The following is a 16,091-nucleotide window of genomic DNA, read 5'->3' on the forward strand; positions in this document are numbered from 1 at the left end:
CATGTATGCATAATATGCGTCACAAACTTGAGCACAAGATCTAGAGGGATAAAAACAAACACATAAATTAATCAGAATTTAATGTGCAAGCTAGCAAACACATCATATCGAAAGTTAATGTGTTGCAACCACTATTTTCATTTTATTTAGTATTTCATGTGAGCATGCGTACTAATTACATAATGAATGAAGGTTTCAGGTAATGATTAGCATTGCCGTTTATGCATGTAAAAAGTTTGATCAGCATGCAGCCGCAGGACTTCATCCGTTTTCATATTGTAAACAAGATTCTGCAAATTGTGACGGGGAGTAGCTTCAGGCAGTGTGAGATCACAAAGTGCAGAACAGCGGGGACTGAAAACATATCACAGTCACAGTGAAGTCCATCCATACCATACTAAATCTCGGAGGTTAAAAACATATAGGGACACAAAAATTACCCATTGATATGTACCAATGCAAAGCATGCCATGCCCATGCATAGCATTACAACCGTGCATGCATCAAATGAGTAACATACCAAATATTTGTTGTGAAAATTGCCCAAAAATCAACAAAGATAAAATCTAGAGAAAATAAGCAAACAGAAAAACATAAGAATTTATGTGATTCGGCTTCTTACCTACGTCTACGGAGTGAAACTGTTCTTCTATTATTGAGAATTTAAAGTACAATAAATTGACCTTTATGGTTCCCTAAAACAACCCAAGATCCCTTGCACACTCTTCCTCAATAACCTCCCAAGAACACTCATTCAAATCTCTCTAGCTCCACCTAAAACAAAAGATAGAGTTACAAGATGTTCTTTCTCTAGAGCTCTCAAAGCACTACTTGCAATTCTAAAGCCTAGAAATCTACTTTTATAGTATAAAAGTCTAAAGTAAAATGTGATTAGGATTTGATGTGGAATAAGAAGTTTAAAACCATACAACTACTTAATATTGTATACAAACAAAAATCCTAATCAAATAAGATCTAGAATTCTAGTCAACTTAAAACTCAACAAATCTCCACATTTGACTTGAATTCAAACTCCTTAAACCTCTTCCACACCTAATTGCAACTTCCTAACTCCACCTACTTTCCAACACCTTGAACAACTCTCCAAGCATAAGACTTTCTAAATCATTGGCCTTTATAATTACCACGACTACACATACCGAATCAAGCATGGTCCAACACTTGATTCCACAAAACGGCCAATGCACCTGTGTAGCCGTTAAGTCAATGGCACTAATTGACTTCGAAAAGGGACCTCGACGACCCTTCCAATTCACTACTGGCAAGATTTTTCGTCCTTTCACCATCGTCTACACCATGGGAACCTTTCATCACCTCCTCGACAAATGAAATCTCACTTTGGTAGCTACTATCCCTTATGCACTGTTCCCATCCTTTCGAGGCCTCACATTCTAGATGATACAAGCCATTATGCAAATTCCCCCTCATCAGGACCATGTCGCCTTGTGTGACTTTTATTACTCCATCACAAGCAGAATATCCATACCTTTTGGAGTCTAACAGGCTCAATGATATTAGATTCTTACGCATCTTTGGGACATAGGCCACACCACCCAAAGAACACACAACCCCATCAAACATTTTGATTGTCACCACTCCAAGACCCGTGACCTTCACTATTGACTTATTACTCAAAGTCAAATTTCCAACTACCCCTTCTTGAAGTAAATCAAAACAATCCTTTTGATAACATATGTGAGTAGCAGAAGCATAATCTAAATACCAATCAGAATTTGCATCCATATTTTCTGAAATTGTAAGGACATCACAATCATCACCTTCAGCAACGAAAGCACACTCACCTTTGTTCTCGTTACTTTCATCCCCTTTTGTAGGACAATCCCTTTTAATATGCCCATATCCTTTGCATTTAAAGCATTGAACATTGTTGATCTAGACTTGCCACCCTTAGATCCCTTACCAGTTGACTTCCTCTTATTAGCCTCAATTACTAATACCAAGCCATCTGGATCTCTATCCCCTTCTTTACTTTTCTTTCGGGCTTCACGAGACATTAACGTTGTTTGTGCTTGTTCTAACGTTATTGTATCCATCCCACATATAAGAGATTCCATAAATACCTCATAGGAGTCTGAAAGCGAAGCTAGGAACAATAGTGTCTTTTCCTCTTCCTCCACCTTAACATCAACCTTCTTCAACTGATCAATGATTCCATCGAATTCATTCATATGCTTCATAAGGTCTCCATTCTCCTCCATCTTTAAGCAATACAACTTTCGCCTAAGTTGCAACTTGTTAGAAAGACTTTTCGCCAAGTAAATTTTCTCTAACTTTGCCCATAATCTTAGAGCAGAATCTTCATCAATAACATGATTAAACACATTATCTCCAATGCAAAGCTGAATAGTGCTCACACACCTTTGCTCTAACTCTGCCCATTCAACATCCTTCATGTCATCTGGTTGCCCTTCCTCCTTTCCTAGCAAGGGGCGCATTAAACCTTGCTGCACAAGGAGATCTTTCATCCTTTTCTGCCACTGCGTGAAACTAGTCTTCCCATCAAACTTCTCAATTGAAAAATTCGTAGAACTAGTAACTTTCGACATCCTTGTTGAATTTTGAATTTACCGAACCCAAAGCTCTGATACCAATTTGTTATGAAAATTGCCCAAGAATCAACAAAGATAAAATTCAGAGAAAATAAGCAAACAGAAAAACACAAAAATTTACGTGGTTCGACCTCTTGCCTACGTCCACGGAGTGAAACTGTTCTTCTATTATTGAGAATTTAAAGTACAATAAATTGACCTTTATGGTTCCCCAAAACAACCCAAGATCCCTTGCACACTCTTCCTCAATAACCTCCTAAGAACACTCACTCAAACCACTCTAACTCCACCTAGAGCAAAAGATAGAGTTACAAGATGTTCTCTCTCTAGAGCTCTCAAAGCACTACTTGCAATTCTAAAGCCTAGAAATTCACTTTTATAGTATAAAAGTCCAAAGTAGAATGTGATTAGGATTCGATGTGGAATAAAAAGTTTAAAACCATACAACTACTTAATATTGTATACAAATAAAAATCCTAATCAAATAAGATCTAGAATTCTAGTCAATCTAAAACTCAACAATATCCAATCATACTTTAGCTGGATTTTAAGTACACCGAACCTCAGATAGATAAAGGCAACACGAACATGATATATATACAGTCCATAATTTAGGAAGATTGTCAGAAGCTACCATTTTTGTGCACCGTTTCCTATCCCTAGTAAAGGTCCAAAGAGCTGATGCAATCTTATTGCTTCTTTCTTGTGTTCGGGTGCTTTCATTACTCAATATAGGCATTAATGTTTTATATGAAGTTGCATACTTTCTTTTGTCTTTACTTTTTGTCTTCTTTACATTTTTTTAATGACTCGGAGATTGGTCATGATGATGAAGTCAAGATTTCATATCTTTTTATAAAGTGAAATCTTAAAACATAAAACTATTTAAATTTTTAATTACATTTTTTCATATTTAGTAGCACTAAAAGAATAAGTATAATACTTTAAAAAATCTTAATTTATTTAAGAAAATTCAAACATGGTTTTTTTTATATTCATCAACTCTTAATATTTTTATTTTAAATTAATTAATAATTAATTAATAATTAAAATATTACTTATCATTTTATATTATATGATGTTATGTGATATGTTGACATTTCATAATGAATAATAACGTAACATATTGATTTATCAAGTAATATTTTTTACCTTCAACGTTAATTTTACATGAATATAAAAAATAATAATTAATTTTTTAAAGAATATATTATTTTATTATTTTTTATTACTAGTTACCAAGGCTAAATAACATCAATCTTAGCTTATAAGAAAATGCTAATGTAAAGTAAAAATTAACCCTTATGACACGTTTGGTTCGCGAAATAGACAGGAATGGAATAAAATAGTTATTACGTGAGAATAAAATGAGGTGGGAATAGAATATAATAAGTATTACGTAGTTTGACATAATGAATGGAATAGAGTAAGAATAATTATTATGACTTATTACAGTATTTGGTTGTTAACAATAACTTTAGAATAAGAAAGGAATAGAAAATAAAAAGATAAAAATACCATTTATTATATATAATTATTTATTTTTATTTTATTTTTAAATATTAATAATTAATAATTTAAATATCAATATTTTAGTATAATTTAATTATTAATTTTTTAATTAATAATATTTTATTTATAAATCTAATATTATTATGATTAAAATAGGGTTATTTTTTATTTATACTCATTAAAAATTTAATATATTAATAATTTAATAAATAAAACATTAATAGTTTAAAATAGTAATATTTTAATATTTTAATCATATTAATATTAATAATGTTTAAATTATATATAAAATATTAATAATTTAAATTTTACAAATAATTTATTCTTTTTTATTTTCTTTTTTATTTTCTTTTTTCTTCTTCATGAGCCGATCACCGAAAAGGCGACTGATGTAATAAAACGTCGATCTGGCCACTACGTCGCTAGATCGACGCTTTTCCACGGCTGGATCTGGCCGTAGAGTGCCAGATCCATCCGTGAGATCTGATCGGGAAGCACTAGATCGGGTGCTTCCCACGGCCAGATCTGGCCGTTGAGTGCCAGATCTGGCTAGATCTCCCGTTTGAATCTTTTTCAACCATATTCGGTAGTGAAACCTCCGTCGTCGCCGCTTCCGCCGTTGTCATCGCCGCCACAAACGTTATCTCCGGCATTAGTGTCACTTAGAGAGAGAATGAGAGAGGAAAGAACATGAGAAGAGAGAGAAAGAAGAAGGAAAAATAAGAAGAAAAAAATATATATAAGTCTAAAGTTGTAATATTTTTAAGCTACAAGAAGTATTTTAGTCTTATCATAATTCAGAACTATTTTCTCAGTCACAAAATAACAAATACCATGAAAAAACTCGAGTATAGCCATACTTGAGTTTTACCCTATTTCAAAGTATAGCTATTACTAAGTAATAGCTATTTTTTGTGACAGTACAGTACCAAACGGAGGTAAGTAGATAACGTGAGAATAGACAGGGAATAGTTAAGTTATTTTCTGTATCAAACGTGCTATTAAAGAATTCTAAAATCCGGATTTGGGGATGTCCGGGTACCCAAGAGAGATGCGTAATTGATGTACACGTCCTTACGCGTGTCGTACTTTTCAAACGATGCTGTTTCATGAGTGCCAAACTCCACCGCCCTATTTTTCAAAAGTGCAAGAGTTCTATTCCAACTTGGACTCTGAACGCCTAATCGAGATAGGATTCCCGCATTTGTCAAAATCATGAGCCCAATATTTAAAAGAGTCCTTGGCTAGCTTGTCAGCTTCCACGTTACCTTCTATTAATGTATGCGTTATTTTTTTTTATATATGATTGATGATCAAAAATATATTTGATCTAAAATAACAATACATAAAATTAAATTATATTTAATAACATATTTTAAAATATATAATTTTAAATTAAATTCGTATTAAAAGAAAGGAAGAGAAAAAAAAAGAAAATTATCCAAAAATAATAAAAAAAAAAGACAAAAAAATGATGGTATGGACTATCTTACTTTCGAGGGTGTCACTAAATTATTTATAGATTAAAAAGATCACGTTGTGGATTATGGCCAGCAAATAAGCAAAATCCCTGATTTAGTTTAACATAAAATTGTTCCATTATTGAAGGTTGACAGGCAACAATCTATAATTTATTTAGTATAAGATTCGTATCTTTATTATATAAAGATTTAGATATTAGATACTTATTTTATGTAATAAACTCTCTTGCCCACTGCATACATATCATTGAATCTATTAATTCCATGCATTAATAAATATATATAGAACTTTGGGTTAAAAGAATAAAGGAAGAATTTTTTTTTTAATTTCAAGAAGGCATAATTTTTAGAGGGATTATAAGAACTCTAGTAGAGTATTTTTTATTTTTTATTTTATGTTTTTGTGAGAAAGTAAAATATAAAAAATTATTTTTTAGAGGGAAAAAAGTCTGATGGTTCTAGAACTACTTAAAAAAGTATTATAGTCACCGAAAAGATTCAAAGAAATTTTTCTTAATTAACCATGCATGTGCGCTTGACTTAATTTATTAAATATTAAAATACCCCATTTAATGATACTTAACAGGGGTACTTAATATTTGCCTTGCTAGTATTAGTAGCTAGCACTACTAGCACGGCTACAGAGCAAAGTTATTTAATATTTTATTAACCAAAAATCAAAGTTAAAATTCTGCATTGAATAAAGTGATTAAAGGAAAGTAGATTCAATTGACCTTGGATCTTGCAAAATAAAAAAATCGATTTCTTTTCCAATGCAAGATTCACTGAAGGACACAAAAGGAATTATGCTAGAAAGAATTGCCGCTAATAATCTGAGTTATATATTTCAATGCATAGAAAGTAATAAAATATATATTTATTTATATATTTATATATATAGTGTGTATATATATATATATATATATATATTTATAATGAAAATGACGGATGCGGCCCGAGCTATGCTTCTGTTGGTGACTTTATCTTCTATTTTTTAATGGCAAAAAGGGGTTAATCAAAATCAAGAAGATCAAAGACTTGGAGCACCAGTTTGAGGGGGATGATAGTTTATTTATTTGATTCCTGAGGATCTTCGGCAGAGTGCTATATAGAGAGAGAGGCAAAAAGGCGGGCAATATCGATAGAGTATCAGACAATTTGGCAATGGAGAGGCAGGTGGCAATCGTTGGAGCTGGAATAAGTGGCCTCCTGGCCTGTAAGTACACCTTGTCGAAAGGTTTCCATCCAGTTGTTTTCGACTCCCAAAGCAGCGTTGGAGGGGTATGGACCCAAACGCTGGAGACTACAAGGCTCCAAACCCCCAAGTCAGTTTATCAGTTCTCAGATTTTCCTTGGCCATCTTCAGTCACAGATGATTTCCCTACCCAACACGATGTCTTCGATTATGTTAAGGCGTATGCACAACATTTTGACTTGCTTAAGCACATCAAATTCAACACCAAAGTTGCTGGTATTGAGTATGAAGGCCCCCCTGATGAAGAGATGCGATCTTGGAGTTTATGGGGTGGCACTGGTGAGCCCTTTAGCTCCAAAGGGAAATGGAAGGTCATCGTGGAAGACTTGGAAAGCCTTTCAACTGAGGTATTTCTCATCATAATTCAGAGGATAAATAGTGATTTATATGACAAAAAAAAAAAGTTATCATAATTCTGAGACTTGTGAAATTCATTGCAGATTTACCTAGTGGACTTTGTAATCATTTGTGTGGGGCGGTTCAGTGGTCTGCCAAACATTCCAGAATTCCCCCCAAACAAGGGCCCGGAAGCATTTCGTGGTAAGGTAATACATTCCATGGACTATGCTGCCATGGATAATGAAAAGGCTGCTGAGTTCATCAAAGGCAAACGAGTCATTGTCGTTGGGTTCCAGAAATCTGCATTGGACATTGCAATGGAGTGCACTGTTGCAAATGGTAATTAGAATCTAATCTGAACTGCTGGAATTCATAGTTCTTTCTACATTAGACCAAGAGAAGTTTGCTCTTACCTCTTCGAGAACCGATAAATCTTGTGGACTTCATATGGAAAGGAACTTGTGATCATGTCTCAATGTGTTTGGTATCATTACAAGGAAATAAAATTTCTTTAAATTTCATTGATTTACAGGGGTGGAAAATCCATGCACAGTTTTCTACAGGACTGCACACTGGAATGTCCCGGATTATCTTCCCTGGGGATTTCAACTTGGATATATGTATTTTAACCGGTTCTCAGAACTAATGGTTCATAAGCCTGGTGAAGGGCTTCTACTTGGTCTCTTAGCTACAATTCTGGCACCGCTGGTAACATTTCTCATCATTCTTTTCACCTTGCTATGTTCTGTTTTACTTTTGATCAATGAGCAATGTGCTTGCTCAGAAGCAAACGACAGTTTATCTGTGATTTCTATATTTGGATGGAACCTGCAAACATCAGATGACACCATCCGTTTATTTTCTTCACTCCTATTGTTTCTTCCACTGATTACTTGTAATTAAAAAACAGAGATGGTCATATTCAAAATTTGTTGAAAGTGATATCAAAAGGAAGCTACGTTTAGCAAAGCATGGCATGGTACCCACCCATAGCTTCCTCCATGATATCAGTTCTTGCTTAATCTCAACGGTCCCAGAAAAATTCTATGACAAAGTTGAAGAAGGAAAAATCAAACTGAAAAAGGCTCCCAGCTTTAGTTTCTGTCACAATGGCGTTCTGGTGGAAGGTGAGACTACACCTGTTGAGGCAGACGTGGTCATCATGGCCACTGGATTCAAGGGGGAGAAAAAGCTCAGAGACATTTTCGTGTCCCAAACCTTTCAGGACTACATAGCTGGATCACCTGATGCTGCAATTCCACTCTACAGGTTACTTATTTTTCTTTGGGCAGTCAAGGAACGATTGTTCTGTAATTACTTAGATCAATTCTAATTAAATTTCTTGTTTGATCACTGATCAGGGAGTGCATTCAACCTCATATACCCCAACTAGCTGTGATCGGATTCTCTGAGAGTGTGTCGAATTTGTACACCTCAGAGATAAGATGCCGATGGCTAGCAGAACTTCTTGATGGCACATTCAAGCTGCCTAGCATCAAAGAGATGGAAAAAGATGTGACAAAATGGGATGAATACCTGAAACGATACTCGGGTGAATACTATCGTAGGAAATGCATTGGTGCTCTTCATGTTTGGTATAATGATCAACTCTGCAAAGATATGGGATGGAACCCCAGGCGGAAGAAGGGATTCTTTGCTGAACTTTTTGAGCCTTATGGTCCCTTGGATTATGTCCCCTCTTCAGCTGCCTCTTAGCCATGGGTTTTCTCATCTTTCATCATCTTGTTTTATGAATTTCATTCCTGCTTGTCCCTCATTTTCAACAGAATGAGTTTGTTTTGCTTCATGATACTTAATACGAAGCACGGTGTAAGAATAATTGATTTCTTATTTTGGGTAATAATAAGCATAAGAAATATTAATACTATTTTATTTAAATTATATTTATTAAAAAGGTTTTATATTTTTTAAATTGAGAATTTCTTCACTTATTGTCAATTGATTTTAATTTAGACTTGTTTTACTCTTTTTTCTAGTAATTTTTTTTCGTTGATTCATGTTACGTAATTATAAGTTGGTGATTTTCACATGTAATAAAAGTATTGAATTTATCACAATTTTATATTTATTGAATTAAGAGTATTTTTAATATATAAATATGATAAATCTTGTCAAATATTATTAATAAATTTTAAATAAGATATTCGGAAAAAAATTAAAAAAAGATAGGGAATATTCAATGAATATTTCCCACCAGGGAACCGGTACCTATTATCGAAGGCCATAAATCACATTGAACCGATGAGGCCCAATGAGAATTTCTCGAACGAGAACCATGCCTAGGGAGACGTATGCTTGTTTGCTTGTCTTTACCTCAATACGCCTTTTTAGCCATAACATTTGCATGGGTTTATTATATCTAGTCTATTTTTGGTTTCCATCGGTGGAAAAGACTTGAGTTCTAGTTATAGTAAGTCTAGCAGCTGTCTATTACTATGTCAGAAGGAAAGATGAGCTAAGAAGAATCAAATGAAAAGACCAGCTTCAATTATGGAGCAGAATGGTCCAGCCAACCAGGCACAGAAAATGGGAGACGAGGATTCACGTGAAGGGTGTTTATTTATTTGCTTGAATCTTTTCTAACGATTAATCAATCACTCGGTTCAAGTGACAAACCTACCTTACGTATCAACTAAGTAGTCATGGTTTCAAGAATTTCTTTGATGGGAGAAAACTAGTTGAGTGTACCAAGTTTCAGTGTCCGAACATGTTGATCAAATGGAGAAGCAAATAGCCATCATCGGAGCTGGTATTAGCGGCCTCCTCGCATGCAAGTACACCCTCTCAAAGGGTTTCCATCCGACAGTTTTCGAGTCCCAAAGCAGCATCGGAGGAGTTCGGACCACAGCACTTGAGAGGACAAAACTTCAGACCTCAAAACAATTTTATCAGTTCTCAGATTTTCCATGGCAATCTTCAGTCGCAGAAGAGTTCCCTAGCTAGCATCAAGTGCTGGAGTATATTGAAGCTTATGCCCATCATTTTGACTTGCTTCGGCATGTCAGATTCAATGCCAAAGTCGTTAGCATTGACTTCGAAGGGCCAACGGATGAAGAGATGCGATCTTGGCATCTCTGGGGTGGGACTGATGAGCCCTTCAGCTCCAAAGGAAAGTGGAATGTTGTAGTACAGGACACCCAGAATCATTCTACAGAGGTATGTAATTAAGTTTATAATCATAAAGCTCAACAAGAACAAAGTGAATGAGAAAAAAAGATAATGTCATGACTTGGATGAATTTTCTTTTAAATGTGAAATTCAGGTTTACCAGGTGGACTTTGTAGTCCTTGGCCTAGGCCGGTTCAGCGGCATTCCAAACATTCCATCGTTTCCTCCAGGAAAAGGGCCAGAAACCTTTCACGGTGAGGTAATACACTCCATGGATTATGCTGCCATGGATTACAAACTTGCTGCTAAATGCAACAAAGGGAAGCGAATTGTTGTCGTTGGACTCCAGAAATCTGCCTTGGACATCGCAATGGAATGTTCTACAGCAAATGGTAAGATTACAAAATTTCTTTAGTTCTAAGATGTATGCAAAACTCACAGGCTGGATTTTCTGACATGAAGTTTCAATCTATCCTGTTTCCAGGCGTAGAACTTCCTTGTACAGTATTATACAAGACCGAACGTTGGGGCGTCCCCAATTACCTTCCATGGGGAATGCCGCTAGCTTATTTATACCTCAATCGCTTCTCAGAGCTTTTGGTTCATAAGCCTGGTGAAGGCTTCCTCCTTAGTTCATTGGCAACAATTCTTTCACCTCTGGTAACTAATAAAATTTCTTATCTAAAGCACATCTTGAGCACCTTCAGGAAATTAACTGCAGCAGACTGAAATCGGTTCTATTAACTGCAGCGAACTGAAATCGGTTCTTTGCTATTAAACAGAGATGGGTATTCTCAAAATTCGTCGAGAGTTATATCAAATGGAAACCTGCCTTTGGCAAAGTTTGCGATGGTACCAAAGCACAGCTTTCATAAAGAAATTAGCTCCTGTTTGACCTCAACAGTGCCAAAAAACTTCTATGACAGAGTTGAGGAAGGAAGCATCTTACCGAAGAAGACCCAAAATATAAGCTTCATGAAGAAGGATAATGGTAAATGACGAAGATTCACCTCTAAAGACAGATTTGGTGATACTGGCTACTGGATTCAGGAGAGATAAAAAGCTTAGAGACATTTTTGCGTCCCCCACTTTTCGAGACTGCATGGCTGGCTCACCTGAAGCAAGAGTTCCAATCTACGGGTTGAGAATCTTAACCAGCTACATGTTCAAACCATAGTTTCATCAAATTAAACCAGTAACCAGAAAAAGAATAAAGACTATGAGAACTAACTCATATCTCTTCAAACAAGATGGATTTCTAGGAGCAATGAAGCTTGATGATAGGAAAATGGCAAGAAAAAGGCTCACGGGGTACTAAGAGAAATGGAGTAGCCAAGCACTTTTCCCTCAAGGGTGGTGGACAAGACACAGTGAAAATGAGCTTCCATCCCCCTTTTTCTTTGTTATGGGAGATCTCTTGAGGCAAAAGCCTTGAAATGGCTTTCATTTCCCATTTTTTCATGCATGGGCGGATTGGCCAATGTCACCGTCCTTTTCTATTTTTTTTAATCACATGTCATTCTATGTAATTTCTTATTTTGTTATTAACGTTACTTGTCAATGGTGGCACGTGCATGCAATGTTTCATTATCCATTCTTTTATCTTTGATTAGACTGCCTTGCCTATGCATTGGTCCACATGATATTTTTTTTGTTTATTTCATTTTCATTTCATTTTACATGCATTTCATTTTCATTTCCTTTTAATGTCACTTTATCATCAAATAATATTTCATACATATTTCCTTTGCTAATAGTCTTTGCCACCCCATGCACCAATAAAATTTCATGCATTTATTTCTTATTTGGCCCCCCTCACAACCAATAGAATTTCATGCACTCTTTAATTTATTTCTTTTATTCTTAATCCTTTTTCTACTAGCATGTGTACCTACTCAAATTCCATGCATGTCTTTTTTTTAATAAAATATTATTTAATTTTTTTCTCTTTGTCATCTTTTATATGATGGGGGTCTCATATGTCCCTCACTAAACTTTATCTTTAAGTACAATTATTTATATGTAACTGTAACTTCACATGATAGAAATCTTATATGTCTTTCATTAAAAATTATTTTTTAGAGGGAAAAAAGTCTGATGGTTCTAGAACTACTTAAAAGTATTATGGTCACCGACAAGATTAAAAGAATTTTTTCTTAATTAACCATGCATGTGTGCATGACTTATTTTATTATATATTAAAATACCCCATTTAATGATTCTTAACAGGGGTACTTAACATTTGCCTTGCTAGTATCAGTAGCTAGCACTACTGGCACTGCTCCAGAGCAGAGTTATTTAATATTTTATTAACCAAAAATCAAAGTTAAAGTTCTGCATTGAATAAAGTGATTAAAGGATAGTAGATTCAATTGACCTTCGATCTTGCAAAATAAAAAAATCGATTTCTTTTCCAATGCAAGATTCACTGAAGGACACGAAAGGAATTATGCTAGAAAGAATTACCACTAATAATCTGAGTTATATATTTCAATGCATAGAAAGTAATAAAATATATATTTATATATATATAGTGTATATATATATATATATTTATAATGAAAATGACGGATGCAGCCCCAGTTATGCTTCTGTTGGTGACTTTATCTTCTATTTTTGAATGGCAAAAAGGGGTTAATCAAAATCAAGAAGATCAAAGACTTGGAGCACCAGTTTGAGGGGGATGATAGTTTATTTATTTGATTCCTGAGGATCTTCGGCAGAGTGCTATATAGAGAGAGAGGCAAACAGGCGGGCAATATCGATAGAGTATCAGACAATTTGGCAATGGAGAGGCAGGTGGCAATCGTTGGAGCTGGAATAAGTGGCCTCCTGGCCTGTAAGTACACCTTGTCGAAAGGTTTCCATCCAATTGTTTTCGAGTCCCAAAGCAGCGTTGGAGGGGTATGGACCCAAACGCTGGAGACTACAAGGCTCCAAACCCCCAAGTCAGTTTATCAGTTCTCAGATTTTCCTTGGCCATCTTCAGTCACAGATGATTTCCCTACCCAACACGATGTCTTCGATTATGTTAAGGCGTATGCACAACATTTTGACTTGCTTAAGCACATCAAATTCAACACCAAAGTTGCTGGTATTGAATATGAAGGCCCCCCTGATGAAGAGATGCGATCTTGGAGTTTATGGGGTGGCATTGGTGAGCCCTTTAGCTCCAAAGGGAAATGGAAGGTCATCGTGGAAGACTTGGAAAGCCTTTCAACTGAGGTATTTCTCATCATAATTCAGAGGATAAATAGTGATTTATATGACAAAAAAAAAGTTATCATAATTCTGAGACTTGTGAAATTCATTGCAGATTTACCTAGTGGACTTTGTAATCATTTGTGTGGGGCGGTTCAGTGGTCTGCCAAACATTCCAGAATTCCCCCCAAACAAGGGCCCGGAAGCATTTCGTGGTAAGGTAATACATTCCATGGACTATGCTGCCATGGATAATGAAAAGGCTGCTGAGTTCATCAAAGGCAAACGAGTCATTGTCGTTGGGCTCCAGAAATCTGCATTGGACATTGCAATGGAGTACACTTTTGCAAATGGTAATTAGAATTTAATCTGAACTGCTGGAATTCATAGTTCTTTCTACATTAGACCAAGTAAAGTTTGCTCTTACCTCTTCGAGAACCGATAAATTTTGTGGACTTCATATGGAAAGGAACTTGTGATCATGTCTCAATGTGTTTGGTGTCGTTACAAGGAAATAAAATTTCTTTAAATTTCATTGGTTTTCAGGGGTGGAAAATCCATGCACAGTTTTCTACAGGACTGCACACTGGAATGTCCCTGATTACCTTCCCTGGGGGATTCCACTTGGATATATGTATCTTAACCGATTCTCAGAGCTTATGGTTCATAAGCCTGGTGAAGGGCTTCTACTTGGTCTCTTAGCTACAATTCTGGCACCGGTGGTAACATTGCTCTTCATTCTTTACACCTTGCTATGTTCTGTTTTACTTTTGATCAATGAGCAATGTGCTTGCTCAGAAGCAAACGACAGTTTATCTGTGATTTCTATATTTGGATGGAACCTGCAAATATCAGATGACACCATCCATTTATTTTCTTCACTCCTATTGTTTCTTCCACTGATTACTTGTAATTATTTGACAGAGATGGTCATATTCAAAATTTGTTGAAAGTGATATCAAAAGGAAGCTACGTTTAGCAAAGCATGGCATGGTACCCACACATAGCTTCCTCCACGAAATCAGTTCTTGCTTAATCTCAACGGTCCCAGAAAAATTCTATGACAAAGTTGAAGAAGGAAAAATCAAACTGAAAAAGGCTCCCAGCTTCAGTTTCTGTCACAATGGCGTTCTGGTGGAAGGTGAGACTACACCTGTTGAGGCAGACGTGGTCATCATGGCCACTGGATTCAAGGGGGAGAAAAAGCTCAGAGACATTTTCGTGTCCCAAACCTTTCAGGACTATATAGCTGGATCACCTGATGCTGCAATTCCACTCTACAGGTTAATTTTTTTTCTTTGGGCAGTCAAGGAACGATTGTTCCGTAATTACTTAGATCAATTCTAATTAAATTTCTTGTTTGATCACTGATCAGGGAGTGCATTCAACCTCATATACCCCAACTAGCCGTGATCGGATTCTCTGAGAGTGTGTCGAATTTGTACACCTCAGAGATAAGATGCCGATGGCTAGCAGAACTTCTTGATGGCACATTCAAGCTGCCTAGCATCAAAGAGATGGAAAAAGATGTGACAAAATGGGATGAATACCTGAAACGATACTCGGGTGAATACTATCGTAGGAAATGCATTGGTGCTCTTCATGTTTGGTATAATGATCAACTCTGCAAAGATATGGGATGGAACCCCAGGCGGAAGAAGGGATTCTTTGCTGAACTTTTTGAGCCTTATGGTCCCTTGGATTATGTCCCCTTTTCAGCTGCCTCTTAGCCATGGGTTTTCTCATCTTTCATCATCTTGTTTTATGAATTTCATCCGTGTTTGTCCCCCTCTTTCAACGGAATGAGTTTGGTTTTGCTTCATGATACTCAGATAGCGTTTGGTACTTTATAATGTAATGTGATTACAAGCAATGTAATTGTAGAGAAAATAACACTGCAGTGTTTGGTATATAAGTAATTTAATGATTAAAATGCAAAGAAGATAATATTACAACATTTGTTTTATAAGTACTTTACAGGGTATGTAATGTTAATTTTTAAAACTATCCTTATATATTCAAATACAAGTTTAACATGTATTTTTTTATTGTTAATTTTTATATAATGTCATTTTTAAATATATTTTTAATTAAAAATATTTTTTTCATTTCTTATTACAAGTATATATTTTATTTTTATTTTTAATATAATTTTTATATTGTATATTTTATTTTAAATTTTTTCTGTAGAAGATAATATTTTATTTTTATTTCTTAATACGTTTTATATGTATACATTAATGTGATAGTTTCCTCTCTCGTAACCAATAGCAAATTGGAAATTAAATACCCATAATTCTCAATCTCTAATTAACTTTTTTTGAAAATATCATAAATTCAAAATAACTTGCTATCAAGCTAAAACAAAATATCAAGCATAACATCACCAAAACAATATAACTGAAAATCATAAATAAAGTTCCTTGATTTATGCTCTAAACCAAAAGTCATAAAGTTCTAATAAACCAAAATTGAAGTCACCTAAAGGATAGACACACCATTGTTAAAATACAAAAGAGTTCAAAGTTAATAACACTGTTAAAGTTCACCATAAATTGATAACTAGTTCTTTGCAATAACAAT

At 35.1% G+C, this 16,091-nt stretch overlaps 2 protein-coding genes across 2 annotated transcripts; both read left to right on the top strand.

Moving 5' to 3' along the window:
- The first annotated feature begins 6,607 nt into the window (after positions 1 to 6,607).
- LOC18607414 (putative flavin-containing monooxygenase 1) lies at positions 6,608 to 9,066 on the top strand. Its single transcript, XM_007041578.3, has 5 exons — positions 6,608 to 7,186; positions 7,280 to 7,517; positions 7,711 to 7,886; positions 8,089 to 8,447; positions 8,540 to 9,066. Exons 1-5 carry the CDS (start codon positions 6,749 to 6,751, stop codon positions 8,892 to 8,894), a joined length of 1,566 nt encoding a protein of 521 aa, XP_007041640.3. The 5' UTR covers positions 6,608 to 6,748; the 3' UTR covers positions 8,895 to 9,066.
- Positions 9,067 to 12,955: 3,889 nt separating this feature from the next.
- LOC18507214 (putative flavin-containing monooxygenase 1) lies at positions 12,956 to 15,418 on the top strand. Its single transcript, XM_018115492.2, has 5 exons — positions 12,956 to 13,532; positions 13,624 to 13,861; positions 14,055 to 14,230; positions 14,433 to 14,791; positions 14,884 to 15,418. The coding sequence occupies exons 1-5, from the start codon at positions 13,095 to 13,097 to the stop codon at positions 15,236 to 15,238; spliced, it is 1,566 nt and encodes a 521-aa protein (XP_017970981.2). The 5' UTR covers positions 12,956 to 13,094; the 3' UTR covers positions 15,239 to 15,418.
- Positions 15,419 to 16,091: the final 673 nt, after the last annotated feature.

This window comes from Theobroma cacao, chromosome 2 (genome assembly GCF_053813885.1).
Source record: "Theobroma cacao isolate CCN51 chromosome 2, ASM5381388v1, whole genome shotgun sequence".
NCBI lineage: Eukaryota > Viridiplantae > Streptophyta > Magnoliopsida > Malvales > Malvaceae > Theobroma > Theobroma cacao.

Bases quoted from the DNA above. Each gene is read 5' to 3' on its own strand.
- LOC18607414 (XM_007041578.3), top strand. From the start codon at position 6,749: ATGGAGAGGCAGGTGGCAATCGTTGGAGCTGGAATAAGTGGCCTCCTG. The intron at 7,187-7,279 runs GTATTTCTCATC...AATTCATTGCAG, and splicing joins TGGAAAGCCTTTCAACTGAG to ATTTACCTAGTGGACTTTGT. The intron at 8,448-8,539 runs GTTACTTATTTT...ATCACTGATCAG, and splicing joins GCTGCAATTCCACTCTACAG to GGAGTGCATTCAACCTCATA.
- LOC18507214 (XM_018115492.2), top strand. From the start codon at position 13,095: ATGGAGAGGCAGGTGGCAATCGTTGGAGCTGGAATAAGTGGCCTCCTG. The intron at 13,862-14,054 runs GTAATTAGAATT...ATTGGTTTTCAG, and splicing joins GGAGTACACTTTTGCAAATG to GGGTGGAAAATCCATGCACA. The intron at 14,792-14,883 runs GTTAATTTTTTT...ATCACTGATCAG, and splicing joins GCTGCAATTCCACTCTACAG to GGAGTGCATTCAACCTCATA.